General features: G+C 41.6%; 1 protein-coding gene across 7 annotated transcripts in view; it reads left to right on the forward strand.

Moving 5' to 3' along the window:
* Window positions 1-16,986, forward strand: part of SEC16B (SEC16 homolog B, endoplasmic reticulum export factor) — a 168,622-nt gene that overhangs the window by 99,811 nt on the left and 51,825 nt on the right. For 6 of the 7 annotated variants that reach the window (XM_072127404.1, XM_072127407.1, XM_072127409.1 and 3 more), the window contains 4 exons: window positions 2,653-2,722; window positions 4,260-4,493; window positions 9,135-9,205; window positions 16,385-16,513. In XM_072127404.1, coding sequence (XP_071983505.1) covers window positions 2,653-2,722; window positions 4,260-4,493; window positions 9,135-9,205; window positions 16,385-16,513 — 504 coding nt within the window. The remainder of the gene's footprint in view (window positions 1-2,652; window positions 2,723-4,259; window positions 4,494-9,134; window positions 9,206-16,384; window positions 16,514-16,986) is intronic. The other variant, XM_072127410.1, reaches the window with a different exon arrangement.

Raw genomic sequence — 16,986 nt, forward strand, 5'->3', positions numbered from 1 at the left:
AAAACCCTGTGATTGTGCAAGGGCCAGGGGTCCACCCGAGCCGAGAGGAAGTGCTTGTAATTGGCGCACCATATCACAGACTTTTCCGTGGTTTTCGGAATCAAGCAATTACAGAAGCATAAAAGGGCCTCTGACAGGAAGCTCAGGGACGGTAGGTGAAGCCGTTTCTGCGCCGGCCGCCACAGCTACACAGCTATATTGAAAGTCTTACAGAGGATTTGTTCTGAGTCTCATGTGGAACAATAGAATGAGATGTTTGTGCTTCAGAATGCGGAACCAGTGTTATACCGCGCTTATGCTTTGTTTCGATAAACTGATTTCCGCTGTCTAATTAAACTTCATAAGAAATCATTTTAAACGCCTCTAAGACGTGCAGATTTTTGATGATTTGTAGCTGGTATGTAATGGTCCAATTAATTAATTTGGTGCAAACTTAACCACAAAATAAGTCTTATATAAATTATATGGTTCTACTTATTGGGGGTCATTTACTAAGGGCCCGATTCGCGTTTTCCCGACGTGTTACCCGAATATTTCCGATTTGTGCCGATTTTCCCTGTATTGCCCCTGGTTTTTGGCGCACGCGATCGGATTGTGGCGCATCGGCGCCAGCATGCACGCGACGGAAATCGGGGGGCGTGGCCGAACGATAACCCGACTTCACCTGGCCAGGCTCGGTGAACTCCAGTGCGTTCCGATGCTCTTCAGCGCAGCAGCGACACCTGGTGGACGTCGAAGGAACTGCCTTTGTGAATCGCCGGAAGACCCGAATCCACCGCAGAGAATGCACCGCTGGATCGCGAATGGACCGGGTAAGTAAATCTGCCCCATTATGTCATGTCATAATAAAAGAAAAACTAAAGGGAACTTGAGCAGGAATATCTTTTTAGCTGGTGACAGGTTCCAGTATCCTATTCTATGCTGATTTTAAAGATGCCTTTTTCAGCATTTTGAATACTGCCACTACTTTATAAAACTTTATTTCACCATCTGGCTATGTGGAGAGTCCTGGAGGAATCGCAGTGGAAGCAGCCTGTGTGCCTGTGTCTCAGGCTCCTCATGCATTGTTACTCTCTTTTACACCATCCTCTATGCCTGCTTAATGCACATGGCATGAAGAAGGGAGGGGGGAGCTGGATGAATGTGGAGGAGAGAAAGTGGAAACTAAGAGGACACTAGGAGACACAGTCTTCTGCAGCTGCTTCTCCCCTCTCACCCATAGGCAGTCACCAGGTAATGTGAAATAAAGTTTTATAAGGTAGTGGCAGTATTCAGAATGCATTTTTATAAGCAGTATAGTACTGACTATTGGAACCTGTCTCCAGATAAAAATAACATTTCTGACAACAGGTTCACTTTAAGGTGGCAATAAATGTCTCAAATAGTGACTACACATACATGTTTTTACAACGACCACTAACATTATTCAGATATGATGTGACTTTTTATGGCAAATGCCAGGTGAGCCCATTGTTGGAGCTTAGAGGTATCTAAAAAAATTGGTGAAGATAGAGAAATTAGAAAAAATAAACAAATATGAATTATTTGCACACAAAAAAATTTTGTAATGGACCAAGTTATACAACAATTATAAATCTTTACCTCATGGGGTGAATGCCATAAAAAAAAAAACTTTGTAGAAAACAATGGAAGATTAGCTGTTGCCTGTTGCCTACACATAGCACCATTGACAGAAAAATAGTAGTAAAACATCATATAGTAGTAGTAAATCCTAATGCAATCTTCATTGGGAGGTTTTTGTTGAATTCATTAATTTTCTTTTGCTGATTTTTATGTGTAAATTTTCGATATTTTTTAAATTTCAGTGTGCAATTTAAAAAAGAATAAAATCTACCTTCTTACGACAGTTGAAAGGAAAACAACAACCACCAGGATCAAGTGTTGTAAACCAAGCACACTTACATGCTGATGAGAGGACCCGTCTGGCAGGAACCGCTCTTCCTTAACTTCTAATACCCTTGTTTTTATGAAAAAAGGCTTTAATATTTATGCAAATTAGCCTAAAGGGCTATCCATTAACATCTATGGAGCGCAGAGCCTTTCAGGCTCATTTGCATATTTTTTAAAGCCCTTTTTTCTAAAAACCACGGCAAAAGAAGCTAAAAGAAGAGCAGATCCTGGCAGAGGGGGCACACACCAGTATGTCAGTGTGCTTGGTTATCATTCATTCATCCTGATAGTAGATTTCCTTTAAAGGGAATCTATCACCAGATTTTTACTGTTCTAGGTATTGATGGGTTCCCATAGCGTTCTTATAACAATGACCAGCTTTTTTTGGCTAAGAAATCATTCCTTTACATTCCCATGAAAAGCACTTTGTAATCATGCCTGGTAGTCTGCCAGAAGGACAGATAGTCATGGGTGGCATGCTCTTTTCTACCGAGTAAAAGTCTACGGGAATTGGACTCGGCCGGAAAGGATAAAAGCCATTAAAATACTGTGGGAACCTGTCAATACATAGAACAGTGAAATACTGGTGACAGGTTCCCTTCAACTTCTATTTTCTTTCTTTATATACAGTAAAAAATCTCTATTGAATTGTTGTTTTATTGTTATACAGTACATGTTATTCATGGTAACATTTTATATTTTCTATGGCAATAATTATCTTTATTTGCAATTTTTTATTAGGTCAACTGCACATCTAGTGGTGTTACCACCGCAGCCTTTGAGGCCCAAGAAAATATTACAGAGCCTAACAGTAAGTCATTCTTGTCTACTGCCATTTGTCATAATAAAGTGATGTTACATCGAGTAACATAGGGACCTACCATAGATTATCAGGACACATGTTCATCATATTCTCTACATACGATCCAGAGGAAGGTTGAAAGAAACATGAATTAAAGGGCTATCTATTGCTGTGTGCATGGCAAGGAATTCTTCCTTACTACATGGAGGATTTACCCATAAAACAACCAATGTAATTGTTGTTTTTAAGGTTTTTTTTCAAGATTAGTCACTTTTAAAGGCTGAATAGTGAATGCACTACTACCTAGAACCAAGAACCTAGAACCGAGTATTACCGGTATATTGAAAATTTCATCTATCAAATCACAACAGGTTCTGTTATCTACACATACCCGTACTTTTCGGCCTATAAGACGCTTCTTACTATAGGACGCGCCCCAGATTTAGGCTTCCAAAAAAGGAAAAATATATTTTACAGAATTTAAAATATCCCTGTTGGTTGCACTAAAGCAAAGCACACGCAGATCTGCTACATTCATACATTTACACACACAGCACTGCTTCATCCATACAGTTACACACACAGCTCGGCTTCATCCATACAGTTACACACACAGCTCTGCTTCATCCATACAGTTACACACACAGCTCTGCTACATCCATACATTTCCATACTTTAATATGATACCAGAACCATGGTTTAGAACACCTCAAGATAGGAGAATCTGAAGTGATGCCTCCGACTGATCTGGCAAGTTCTGTACAGCACTGCGGAATCAGTGTGCGCTATATAAATAAAGGAATTATTATTAATTATTATGCCCCTCTACAGCCTCTAAAAGTGACTTATCTCCTACAAATAGTGACTCTTCTCAGCTTGTTTGCTTTAAAACTTTAGAGGAGTTTTTTTTATGGGTAAACGTGGGAGTTTTAACATAAAAGTAGGGATTCTACATATTATATTTCATGCACTACAAGAGGAGGCTTCTAGTTTAATGATGTTAAAGCTATAGATTTAGGTATAAATCGAGCAAGGGGGATATCTTTAATTTTTTTTTTTTTAAAACAGTGGGTTTTTTTCTATAGGGATGAGAGGTTAATATCTATTTATAGAATGTATACATAATGTCAAGGCATGATGCAGATTGTGTCTTCTATGGTAACCAGACGTTCTCATGTATTCTTTGCAGCGCAGTGTGTATTATTATATAAGAACATTTGTAGTTCTCTGATGTCATTTTTTCTACTGTCTTTAAAGATGAAGCTTCAAGGGGCTGTCTGCTTAGGACAACTTCTTTTTGATAGAACGGTTCCTCTGGGAAGTAGTTGATTGCAATGCCCTGACTGCGAAAACCCTTCCAATCAGCTATTATCAATGGGAGCCTGCAGTGATACTCGGGAGTGAGAGCTTTGCAACATAATAGTTACATCAATAATTGAAACAAATAGAAATTTCTATCAGGCTTCTTAGAGCGCGCTTTACGCTTCTTTCTCTGCTTATATGAAGTTATTAAACACAGGGCCATTCCCTCCCTGTCTCTCATCAGAAGTTTCTCCGGTCAATGAAGTACAACCAGAAAGTCAAGACCATGACCCAGGAACCGATATACAGAACACAGAAGCTGAGCCCGTCTATCAGGGCCACTGGCCACGTCAGTACACAGATCCTCAGGTGCTACCTCCACAGGGGGACACCAATTATGAATGGGGAGCACAGCAGCCAGCTCCGATCACTGACTTATCCTCTGGATACAACACCTATGATGAACCACAGGAAAGAGGTATTTTGTGTTCTTGCTTTTACATTCAATATAATGTATCAATTTAAAGGAAATCTACCATCAAAATCAAGGATGGGTAAACCAGGGGCACTTACTCATAGATGCAGGCACTTTGAGTGTTGTAATCTTCTTATATTTGTTATCCATGGCTTCCGTCCTTCTAAAATCAACTTTTAAAATTATGCTAGTGACCCTGAGGGGCTATGGTGGCTTTACCAGAGACCCTCAGTGCTTAAGCTTCACAAGCTGTTACAATGAACAGAACATGTCTCCTCCTCACTCTGCCTGTGTAATCTAGCAGCAGCAGGAAGTGCAAGGGCAGGGGAGACAGCCTATTAAGATACAGTACTGTGGGGCTCTGGAAACATTTATGAAGGAAGGAGGCCATGGATAACAAATATAAGAAGGTTACCACGGTCACTGAAGGGCCGATGGCAGTCTTAATTCGCCCCTGATTATCATCCCTCCATCCTCATTAGGTAATTTATCTCAGTGATCCATTCTTTAACTAAAGGAAGTAGCTTTTTTTTTTAATCAAAATCCTGTTATCATGAAGAGGAGGATAACAAAATAACATTCTCTAATTCACTGTTATTAACAAAAATACAGCATTTCACGGATATAAGTCCAACCTGTCTCTATCAGTACTGGTTTACAAAATTTTGGTTGCCCCTGAATTCGACTGTAAATCTTCTATTTTCTAGCTTCTCCTTGCTGCACAATGCAGTGTGATCTCTGACACCCCCCCCCCCCCATTATAAGACCAGCTCATACACAGACACTTCCTGTCGGCAAGCAGCAGTGTGAGGAGACTAACTTTACAAACTACAGTCAAGATAAGACCTTTATACCTGGGGAAGGAGGCACATAGCAGAGCTGACTGTGTGTTTTTACTGAGTTAGCAGATTGCTATTGTGTTTTATATCCATCTCATGGATCTCATCGTCTCTCATCTCTGATCTGTCTCATCTCTGTTTTTCTATGTCTCAGATACTAGTAAATATTGTGTCCTGATGTGTCTGCTTAAAGAGTCCCTGCTCACACTATAGAATCATACTCTGACCATCACTGGGTGATAGGAGCTAATACAGCAATAAAACTGAGTAAAATTGTAAATTAAGGGGTTTAAAAATTACCCAGTAAGAATAGAGGGCGTTCCAGGAGGGCAGGAGTCTCGGGCAGGTCCACCAGATATGAAGCATGGAGCCAACATCAGCATTACAATGTCAGCAAGTCTTTGGTATGGACAGGTAGATTTTGTGAATGTTACGTACATAAATTTTAACACCTTTAATTTTCAATTTTAATACATTCTTTCTAAGCTGTTCTCCCTATATCATTACATTGTTGGGTGCTACCGGTTTCCGACTCCATTACGTCGGACTCAGCCCTGATAGAATTTACTTACAACTATGTCGCTGCCTTAACTCGAAAGACGCATCATCTAGAAATATAGGATATCTATCTGACAACCGCAGTGGGATGTGTAACATTGGACACACTGGTTGTCATCCGTCTTTCCCAGAAACAGCTATTACTTAGAAATGACGGAAAATATATATTTGTAATCCTTGACAGAAGTCGACATACGTTTAGATAACTTACAGGCCAGTGTATTATGTGTATTTACTCCATAAATATGTAACTGACTTCTTCCTTCTGTGTAAATGAAGTGTCCCCTTGTGTGTGAGTCATGTTGTTGGCATTACTGTTGCCTGTTACTGTCACAATGAAGTGTTTTATCTTGTCGGAGCTCTTCCATAGAGCCGCATCCAGGTTTTTTTTTTCCTAGCTGTGTTGAATAGGACCAGACAGATGCATGGGTATTGATATGCATTTCTTATCTCTGAACTCATTTCCGTCAGTCACTTTTATGGCGCCAGATAACAATAGGTGGTTGCCACTAATAAGCCAATAGCTTGACCCATTAAATGAATAGAGTAGAAGATAGCAGCAGGTGAGAACCTAGCTCTTCACAAACGGTAGGAGTTAAACATGCCTCCTATTGAGAGAAAATGGACCTGCGTATATAGGAATACACAGGAATGTCACTTATAACATATCAAAAACCATATTTCTACCTTTCTAGAAGACATTAGAAGCAGTGGTTGTCTTTCCCCCCGCCCTGACATGCATTTATCCACTCGCAGCTTTTCTGTAAAAAGGGTCAGGTCACTGCCATTATAAGACAAGCAGAGGCATTTTAATGATATAGGATTTGTCAATTGGAAATGTAATTTTTTTGTCTGTCCTGTTGATATAACTTTAACCTAGGGAGAGGGAAATAGTTGTACGAGAACAAATGAGACATTATACACCCCTTATCAGTGTATTGTACTGTATAGCCCCCTTAAAAACGATTGCTGTTACTCCAGTAATAGTAACTGGAATATACACAAGAGGTACGAGTAAATAACTGGCCACTATCTTGAGACAATGGCACAGTGTGGCTCCAGGCAATAGTCGTTTATAGTCTTTATACTGGACAACCATCCTCCATTGTAATTTACATGGAAAATTAGTCCATTTATGAAGTTTGGATGAATATTAAAGGAAATCTACCATTTGTTTTCATGCATTGGGAACCAAACAGTGCTGTAGATACACTGATGCAGAAACATATCTTGTTCAATCCCTGAACCGAGTAGTTTTGCACAATAAACTATTAAAAAATTCAGGAACTTGGGAAAGCTGGGTTCTTACATAAACACATTGCACACAGATCTTCCTGAACCGTCCAGATAGGACTAATCAACCTGAGCTGGATGACTCATACACAGCAGCTAGGGGATGGTGCAGCAATTGATTACTTCTGCCTGTCAGGGACAACACAGTGATTACATCATTCTCTGGAGCAATGCATAATTAGGGCAACAGGAGAAGCGCTGAGCAGGCACAGAGCGACAGGGCCTCATTATCATAATTTTATAATTGTTTTTTCAGCAAAACCACTCAGTTCAGGGATTAAAGAAGATATGTTTCTGCATCAGTGTAGCTACAACATTCTCAAGGTATGTTTGGTTCACAATGCATAAAAACAAATAGTAGATTTCATTTAAGCATTAAAAGCTTTGGGGGAGATTTGTTAATCATTCTCCGCAAGTTTTGCGATTTTTCTGCCCCCCCGCGCCATTTTGGATGTGTCAGGGCAGAGAACAGGACAGAAAGGTGTTTGCGGGGGGGGGGGGGGGGGGGTGAACAGGCAGGGACAATACAGGACACCAGGAAGAATTTTATGACTCTTAGTAGATTCAGGCGCAATCTCCTGCTATAGTCTCCATCTTTTTTTGGGCAGAGATTATAATAAATACAGTGGACCGGGTGCGATCATTTCCAGGTCTGAAATGCAAAATGCTGATTTTCTTTACAAAAAAATCACTAACTATTCAACAATTTTTTTGTAAATGTACACAATAAACACCTTTCCGAAGGATCTCCAGTTACCTTGGTTGTTATTATTTGTCTCCCTTCTTTTCTTCCTTCCTAATCTTTTCAATCTGCAATGTCTACTGAATTTCGTCTTGCAATAAAGAAAGACAGACAGAAGCCCGCTGTGATGTAAGGCTGCGGTCACATTTTGCTTTTGCCATACCTTGTAAGGAAACGTCAGGTGGATTCTATGCTTATACAGTGGGATGTGTCACCCGATGGCTCCTCCGACCCCCTGAATGCTGCGGGGGTAGGAGTGAACAACGGCAGCAGCTGGTTACATAGTTACATAGTTTATACGGTTGCAAAAAAAGACACATGTCCATCAAGTTCAATCAAGGAAGGGAAGGGATTGGATGAGGAAGGGATTTAGGGTAAACAATTCTATATAACATAACCATCAATGTTATTTAGATGTAAAAAGGCATCTAGGAAGCAATGGTGAATCGCTGCTGCTAATGTACAGGGTGTTTCCCAAGTGACATCACTGTCCTTATATGGATAGGGACATTACCAGGTCTCCACCTCCTGCTGAGTGACCTTTCAGCTATGTTTAAGGAGGGATGCAATACGTTGCAACCTCTTCCCATAGGCTACTATTGCTCCTGACGAGCATATACGTCGCTCATCAGAATGGGAAGACATAGCTCTCTACGTCTTTCCTCCTTGTGTTTTTAAGTGGATGGGATCTATACTGATCAGACAGTATATGTCAAGAAATACGCTCCGTGCATACGTCGGGAGAATTAAATACAAACTGTATAAAGAGAAGAAGGGCAGAAGTGAGTCACAGCAGCTAGGAATGCAAAACCATAGTAGCTTAGAGAATTGCACATCACCCAATGACTAGAAACAGTGTCACTTCTCATGTAAACCCCAAACCATTGATTTTTGCAAAGTGTATAAGAAGTCGAGGTACGCTATAAATATAATAGAGGTATAATCTCCAGTAGGGCACTGAGTGATGTGTTGAAATAACTCCTTGGATCTTACCCAGTGAAGTATGAAGGAATTGCCTGGACTCCCACTGAGAACTACGGGCACTTGACACGTCGAATTGTTTTCTTCTCATAAAAGTGAATAATTATGTAAAAATTAAAACCAAAATATTAGAATTGGAAATGAACATTCTTGTCATTCTTTGTCGGTGTGTAGAGGTATTTTGCATCTCAGCTTGTTTCTTCTCTCCCCCCCCCCCCCCCCCCAATCAAGAAGGCTTGGAGGAGATCTCCGATTCCCCATCTTTGAGCAGCAGCTTCAGTAACAATGCTCTAATGATGAAGGTAAGCCAATTAACTGGAGCTCATTTCATCTTTACATTCTCATGGAGTTGGAAAAGACCTTGTATGTCTAGTGTGTATTTCATGATTAAGAACTGAATTAATCAGCTTGGATGGACTTAAAGCAATGTTCAGAGGAACTTTAATGAAGAAAGAGGCTGGTGGGAGATGCCTTTGGGTATGTACCAGTAATGGAACACAGGTTTGTAGCATTGCCTTGTAAATAGCAAGGTTGCCAGGAATATTCTATCAAATATATTATTAGGCAAAGTCAAGCGTCTGAAGTATCTCGGAAAAAAAATCTAGTTGCGTACTGTAACTTAGATCTAGACAGAGTAGTAATACCAATGAGGAGCCGGACGACTGCAGAAACAATTGGTTACTCGTTTATAAATTGCAGATTGGCTTTCATCTAGGGAAGTGGTGGCAAACCTATGGCACGGGTGCCAGAGGTGGAACTCAGAGCCCTCTTTATGGGCACCCTTGTCATCACCCCAGGGTAGAGTTTGCCAGACAGGACTCAAGGCCTCTTGCAGTCCCAGGCAGCCCAGGACCCTAGAAGGAAGCTACAATGATAATCCAAACTTCTTCTCCTTCTTTCTACTGTATTGGTGTCCTCAGGTGCCTATACAATTTAAACCTGTGAAAGAGCAGGGAGTAATAAGTTACTTCTTCAATTGTCACATTGGAACTTTGCAGAAAATATGTGGGTTTTGATTGTAGTTTGGTTGTCTAAAAGGTTTGCCATCATTGATCAAAGAAATGACACTTTAGAGCCACCTATTGGAAATAACTAACCTAGAACTAAATGCCTGACCTTTAAAGAGGTCTTTTAGCAGGATTAAAAATACATAAGGGCCAGTTTGCACCTTTTTCAGAGGTTTCCATTATATTCTCCATTTTAGAACACAACGCAACGAGTAATGGATGAGAAAAATGGAAAGTAAATGTAAGGTTAACCTTCCGTCCCAGGTACCTCCATCAGACCGTTCTTCGCTCCCCCAGATTAAAGGGGTATTCCCACTTAAATCAAATTAATGTTACTTGTTGTATGATGAAAAATTATACAATTTCAGAATGTACTTTCTCTATCAATTCCTCACAGTTTTCTAGATCTCTGCTTGCTGTAATTCCATAGAAAGCCTCTATGTTTACTTCCTATGGACAGAAATCAGACCATGGTCACACAGGTGCACGGCTTGTTAGTGTCATAGAGAGCAATCAAGCAGAGATCTAGGAGATACAGAAAGCAAATTGGAAATTTGTATAACTTTTCATTATTCAAACAATATTAATTACTTGCGGAAATGGGAATACCCCTTTAAAGGAAACCTACCAGTTAAAATGGCAGGGGTAAGCAGTAAGTACCGAGCACCAGCTCAGGGTGAGCTGGTGCCGGTACTTACTTTCGTTAGTGTTATAAACCGCTGTATCGTGGTTTTAACACTTTTTAAACTTTAGAGCAGAAGAGACTTCGGCGCTGCGTGCACACAACAGTGCGCGCGCCTACATAGGAAATGCCGGAAACGTTGCGCGCGCACATGCTCTAAAGCAGTGATGGCGAACCTTTTAGAGGCCGAGTGCCCAAACTACAACAAAGACCCACTTATTTATCGCAAAGTGCCAACACAATAATTTAATTTGTGATTTATACTTCCTTCTCTGTCACAGTTTAATTGATACCAGCACCTGAGGACACCAATAAAGCAGAAAATAGTCCCAGGTAGAGCTGTCACTTTAAAATAGCTCAGTGCTCAGCAAGTCTGGGACTGCAGGAAGTTACCTGGAGTCATCTCTGGTGATGGCCTGAGTGCCCACAGAAAGGGCTCTGAGTGCCACCTCTGGCACCAGTGCCATAGGTTAGCCATCACTGCTCTAAAGTTTAAAAAGTGTTAAAACCGCGATACAGCGGTTTATAACACTAAAGAAAGTAAGTACCGGCACCAGCTCACCCTGAGCTGGTGCTCGGTACTTACTGCTTACCCCTGCCATTCTAAGTGGTAGGTTTCCTTTAATGGAGCACATGACCATTCTGCTCCATTCATCTCTGTAAGCTCCGTAGGGATGAATGGAGCAGAACGGTCACACGTGGCCATCTGCTCCTTTCATTTTGGGGAGCGACAAGGGGTCAAACAGAGGTACCTGGGACCCCTTGTTCTCGTGATCTGTGGGGGTCTCATCACTGAGACTCCCAACAATCGGCAAGTTTGGCCCTATCCTGTGGATAGAGCCTAACTTATTTTGTGTGAAAACCCCTTTAACAGATCAGAGGTGTGAATATGAGGAAGTTATTATTTCAGAGTTCTGAGTTTATTAAACTAAAATTACATTTATATTCCTATTGTCTAAAGTTTTGATGACATTTATTCACATCTCCGCTCACCTTTTCCTGAATGTACTGTACACTTTTGTCTGCTGGAGATTATCAGGCTGCAAAGCAGGAACAATGGTTGAAGGCCAAACAGCTCACAAGATAGGAGTCACCTATGGTCATATATGTATCACCTATTAATAATACAATAAAGCGGCGCTGTTGGCATAAGAGGGGGCACAAAAATCCACTTCGACAAAATGGGAGGGCAGCGCTAATGCGTGAGATTGTTACAATGTGTAAAACAACCCTGACACGATTGAGAAACCAAACAAAACAGAAGCATTCAGTTCTAATAAAAGCGAAAAAAATAAATGAAAGCAAACTCAGCTAAAGGTGACATAAGAAGTTCTTTTTTTTTTCAGTCATTTCCCGTGTAAGGGATTGTGTAGGGCCTAATGACTGGATAAAACTACCCAACTGTTTAGCCATTAACCATCTACTACCCCTCATGTCTGTGGTGAACCACCCTTCCAGAGAGTGCATCTCCCGATCGACCAATGCATGTCTTATTTGCACCACCGTGGTCGGTGGGAGTCCAAACAATTCCGGGGTCATGTCTTTCAGAGGGCATCTAGGGTCTAAGAATATTGGGGACATAGGGCCAGGTATGGACATCAACTTGTGGCGTTTCCTCATCATGTCCCAGGTGCCAATGAGCGTTTTATATAGGGGTGTGCGGATCGAGGGTGCACCGTGGCAGAGAGCCATAGGGACGCCCCCAAAGGTGTCGAATTCATGGAGGCTTCTAACATCACCCACAACTTAGAGGGTGAACTTAAAACTGCGTCCACTATGCAGGCTAACATACAGTCTTCATAGTATCCATCTACTGTTTCAGTAAAGATGAGGTTATACATTTGTTTAGGAGGTGATTTCTAGGGCTGGTCCTACACGTGAGATTCCTGTTGGCAGAACCCTCGTTTGCCAGACCACTATCTCTCCCTATCCTCATTTACTCACTGCATGTTGTAAATTGGACATGGACATAGTTTAAATCCACCCATTGAGAGTAGGGAGGCTCCATACAAAAATTAGTTTGGTGTAACAGAGATTTGAAGAGGTCCTTGATTTTGTACAGATTGTACAGTACAACACACGGGATCCGTACAGTTATGGCAGTGATAAAGGATCTGCTAATCTGTGTTTTCTTCCATGTTTTATAGACTGTGATTACCTGGCTGAATGTTTTTACATAGTAAATAATGGTCTTTTATGTGAGACTCATAAACCCATAACGTCAGAGGTCAGGTCACGAAAAGCTATAAATGTCAATGTCACAAATAAAACACTTGAAGAAAATGTTCATCCATTGATAATGATGTAAAACAAATGGGAATGGTGACAATAAGGGACTAAGCTGATTGGATGTGTAAGATTTGTCATTTTTATTCTCAATTCTTTTTTCAATTGACTACAAAAGATAAAACCTTATACAAGTAAGTGGTAAATCCTATAGCTACAGGATGGGTGATCATTTGTAAATCAACAGTGGTCTGACACCTGTCATTGCTTCTAATTTAGCTGCTTAAATCGGCCAGTTCCTTTGTCACCTTCTTAACTGAGCTGTAATACCAACCACAGCCACTGTACAAAGTAGACCAATGTTCTTGGCTGGAGTTGGAGACTGAACTATGTTGTCCACTTTTTTGTGGTGCTCTACTTTTATTATTGATGTCTTTTGGAAAAGTTGAAATAAGGAATTGCATAAGCTATGGCATCTACAACATAGTGTATAGCTGTCATCTTCTACAGTGTCAGGCTTCTGGGGTAGTGAACCCCCTGGACCACCGCTGTTGATGACACAAGTCGACACCTGGGACTAGAATCTAAGTGGCACCCGGTTTTCACCAGAGTCCACTGCAAGGTGCAACTTGTCCGCGGTGGCAGCCAAGGCGAAAAACAGAGTCAGAAGGCAAGTTCTTGGTCTGGAACAGGCTGGAGGTCAACACAGGTGGCAAAGGTTCAGGGTCAGAGACGGAGCAGGAGGTCAGGGCTGGCAGCGAAGGAGCGTAAATGGGAACAGGTCCGGGGTCACAACGGAAGGTCAGTCCACGGGAATAGAGCAAAGGTACAAGCTTTCTCTTAAGCATTAAGCATGAAGATCCGGCGGGGAATGCTGGGAGAGGCCGGATTTTAACAGAATCCGGGAAGTGGCCAGTGCCAATCAGCGGTCCCTTTAAATTTACTAGCGCCGGTGCGTGCACATCCCCGACTCGCGGCTGGGAAGCCAGAATGGAAGCAGGAGCGTGGAGAGGTGAGTGAGGCTGGGGGGAGCGGCCGGAGAATGGCACAGGTGCGCCTGCGACCCGAGATGTGGGTCACTGGAGCACCCGTGACATACAGCAATCATTGGTAGGCATTTATCAAGACTGGTCGTTATACCTCTTTGCCCAGTATAGCGTATACCTAATTCATGACGAGGTGAAACACACGACTCACTACAAATGACTCCAGCATGGGAATGGGGTTAATTATACTGACCTTTCATCCCAGGAAACGGCCTTGAGAATTTATACATTTTTTCCTGCCACTACCTCTTTGGAGGACAGGCAAAAAACTCCATTTGTGCTAACTTTTTGTGAAAGTGGAATAAAAAAGGCCAAAGACCCTTGATAAATGGGTCTGGTGTAAAAACTGCAAAATTGCTAAAATTTGGTGCAATTTCCATTCCACCAAAAAAATTGGCCTGCAAAAAAAAAAATTACTCATATCATGACCCATATCTTTAAAAAAAAATCCAAAGATATATGGCTTTGGGGAACCATGATGAATCCACGAAATGGCCAAATTCCAATGGATGTACTTACTCATTAACGATTGCCAAAAACAATAACATCAGAGACTTACTGGTGGCATTTTTCATCTGGGAGGTTCCAATTGAAATCAATGCAGACAGTTTTCTCTAAAACCGATGGAACAGAGGAACACAGAGACAGACGCGGGTGTGAATGGAGCCTTCAGAGTGTTGTTTACTTTTGAAGGCTTCGGGGTCTGCCGTAAATCTATCCTCTGGAAGCGTCTGCATTGAATTGCAAGGGAACACGAAAAAAAAAACTACACGTCCTGATAATGTAATTACATTACGGAGAGGTACAATGGGTTGTCAGTAAGATAGTGTAAGACATTCAATGGAGGTTGCAGGAGGCATCTGCAAGCAAATGTATTAATGACATCTGAAGGTTGAGCAGTTCTTTAAAGAAAATATCGACAACTAATTACTCTTATAATAGCTTTAGAAATATGGATAATAGCGGTATCACAGAGATACTCTGGGAAATGTGCTACGTGAATCATTTTGCTGGCAAACTTCCATCTAACAAAATTGACAGGGTAGGGTATTAGGTTTGCCAGCAGAGCCTATTCTTTTCTTTCGAGTCCAATGACACACATGAGTAGTCTGCAGCACATATACTACGGGATACACCACTACACAATAAAAGGTGGTGAAGTGAGCGGAAACTTCAGAGGTTTCTCCGAAACAGGTGGCTCCATCTTAGTAAGACGAAAGCCCTTTGACACCTTCCCGATACTTTACCACTCTTATGGTGAGGTGGTGGCCTATCAAGACTCAAATTGTCCTACAAGTAATCTCTTCAGAAGGAAAAGAAAACTTGTGCACTCACCACAAACTGTGAATATCTTTTTATTCAAGCCATACAGGGAGCAAAATTAAGCCAGACACCAGTGAACAACGGACCTTCGCGCGCTGCCTGCGTTTCTTCGGGAATAGGAAGCGCGAAACGGTAGCAGCCATAGCAGCTGATATGGGGCCCGCTGTGTCAGGTGGCCCTGGCATCTGACCTCACACACACTAAAGAATGGAGAATGTGCACCATTATATAGATATTATGCTGCACATTGTACAGAATAATATGTATAGATAGATATAGATAGAGGAAATCTTCCACAGTACACACCATGAATCCACAGCTCATAGAAGAAATGTCTGGGGAGGGGACAGGAGAATAACAGGACTAGAGATCTCTCATCTCTACTTCCTTCTGCCTACTTCACCCATGTGATCAGCAGTTACTTGGAAAAAATCTTTGTAAGTGCATAAATGTGTGTGTATAGGTGTATAAATGTGTGTGCATAAGTGTATAAATGTGTGTGTATAAGTGTATAAATGTGTGACTATACAAATATGTATATTTTCTGAGGGGATAGGGGGCCCATGCAGGCTTATACACAAGTCAATTAAAAAATAAACTTATATGCTCACCCTCCGGCGGCCCCGATGCTCAGCGCGGCTCCTGATGTCATCGGCGGCCACATCATAGTATGCGCTGGCCAGGAAGATAACATGGCCGTGTCCCTGCCGGCTGTACAAAAGGCAGATGAAAGAAGAGGAGCGTGCCGACATCGGTGAACCGCGCCGAGCATCGGGGCCGCCAGAGGGTGAGTATATAAGTTTTTTTTTTAAATGCTGGCTGGCTGTATACTAAAGGGGGCAGTCTGGGCTGGCTGTATACTAAAGGGGCCAGGCTGGGCTGGCTGTATACTAAAGGGGCCAGGCTTGGCTGGCTGTATTCTACATGGGATCTGGCTGGCTATATACTACTGGGGGCTGGCTGGCTATATACTGGCTTTGACCAATGCATTTCCCACCCTTGGTTTATACTCGATTCAATAGGTTTTCTCAGTTTTTGGTGGTAAAATTAGGGGTCTCGGCTTATACTCGGGTCGGCTTATACTCAAGTATATACGGTATATGTGTTTATATGCAAATATAGTGCGCAGTATGTTCAGATATTACATCAAATCAAGTTAAATGTTTTAACCATGTTCTCTTTTCTATACTCTATAAGCACGCACTTGCACTAAGAAGGGTCAGCACTGTGTCGGAAACCTCTACTGTTTCAATGGACGCCGAGGATGATGATGATGAGGACAGATCCGGAGATGAAGTTCCATCACACAAGTCTGGAGAGCAGAAGGTGATGCATGGAGCACGGTGTAACATGCAGATGTATCTCTTTATCTCTTGCATACGGACATTTGATGGCGTTCTGCGCGTCTTCGTACACATCTGTAAATGAATGCTGCACATACCTTCATTCACTCCCTTTAGCTATCCTTCTGCTTTGGGCTAAATTAACATTGATTATGTTTTCCCTGGAGTTTGTCTTTGTTCTGTACATCGCATAGCGCTTGTGATTAAATTTTAAATAGCCTTGTGCGCGTTACAATACAAGCATCAACACGGAGAGGGGAGATATGAGCGGGATAAATCTTTAAATTCATCTCTACTGTTTTCTGTTAAATGGAATTTCTGCTTTTATTCAAAACAAGCTCATAGGGAATCATTAATCAAAGGCTTTGAACTGAAAAAACTAGCGTAAAATAGCTGCAACAGATGTATTGCTTTTTTGTGATCTTTGTTGGTTTTTTTTGTGCTACGAAATTAGTT

This window comes from Engystomops pustulosus, chromosome 10, assembly GCF_040894005.1.
Source record: "Engystomops pustulosus chromosome 10, aEngPut4.maternal, whole genome shotgun sequence".
In the NCBI taxonomy this organism is placed as follows: domain Eukaryota; kingdom Metazoa; phylum Chordata; class Amphibia; order Anura; family Leptodactylidae; genus Engystomops; species Engystomops pustulosus.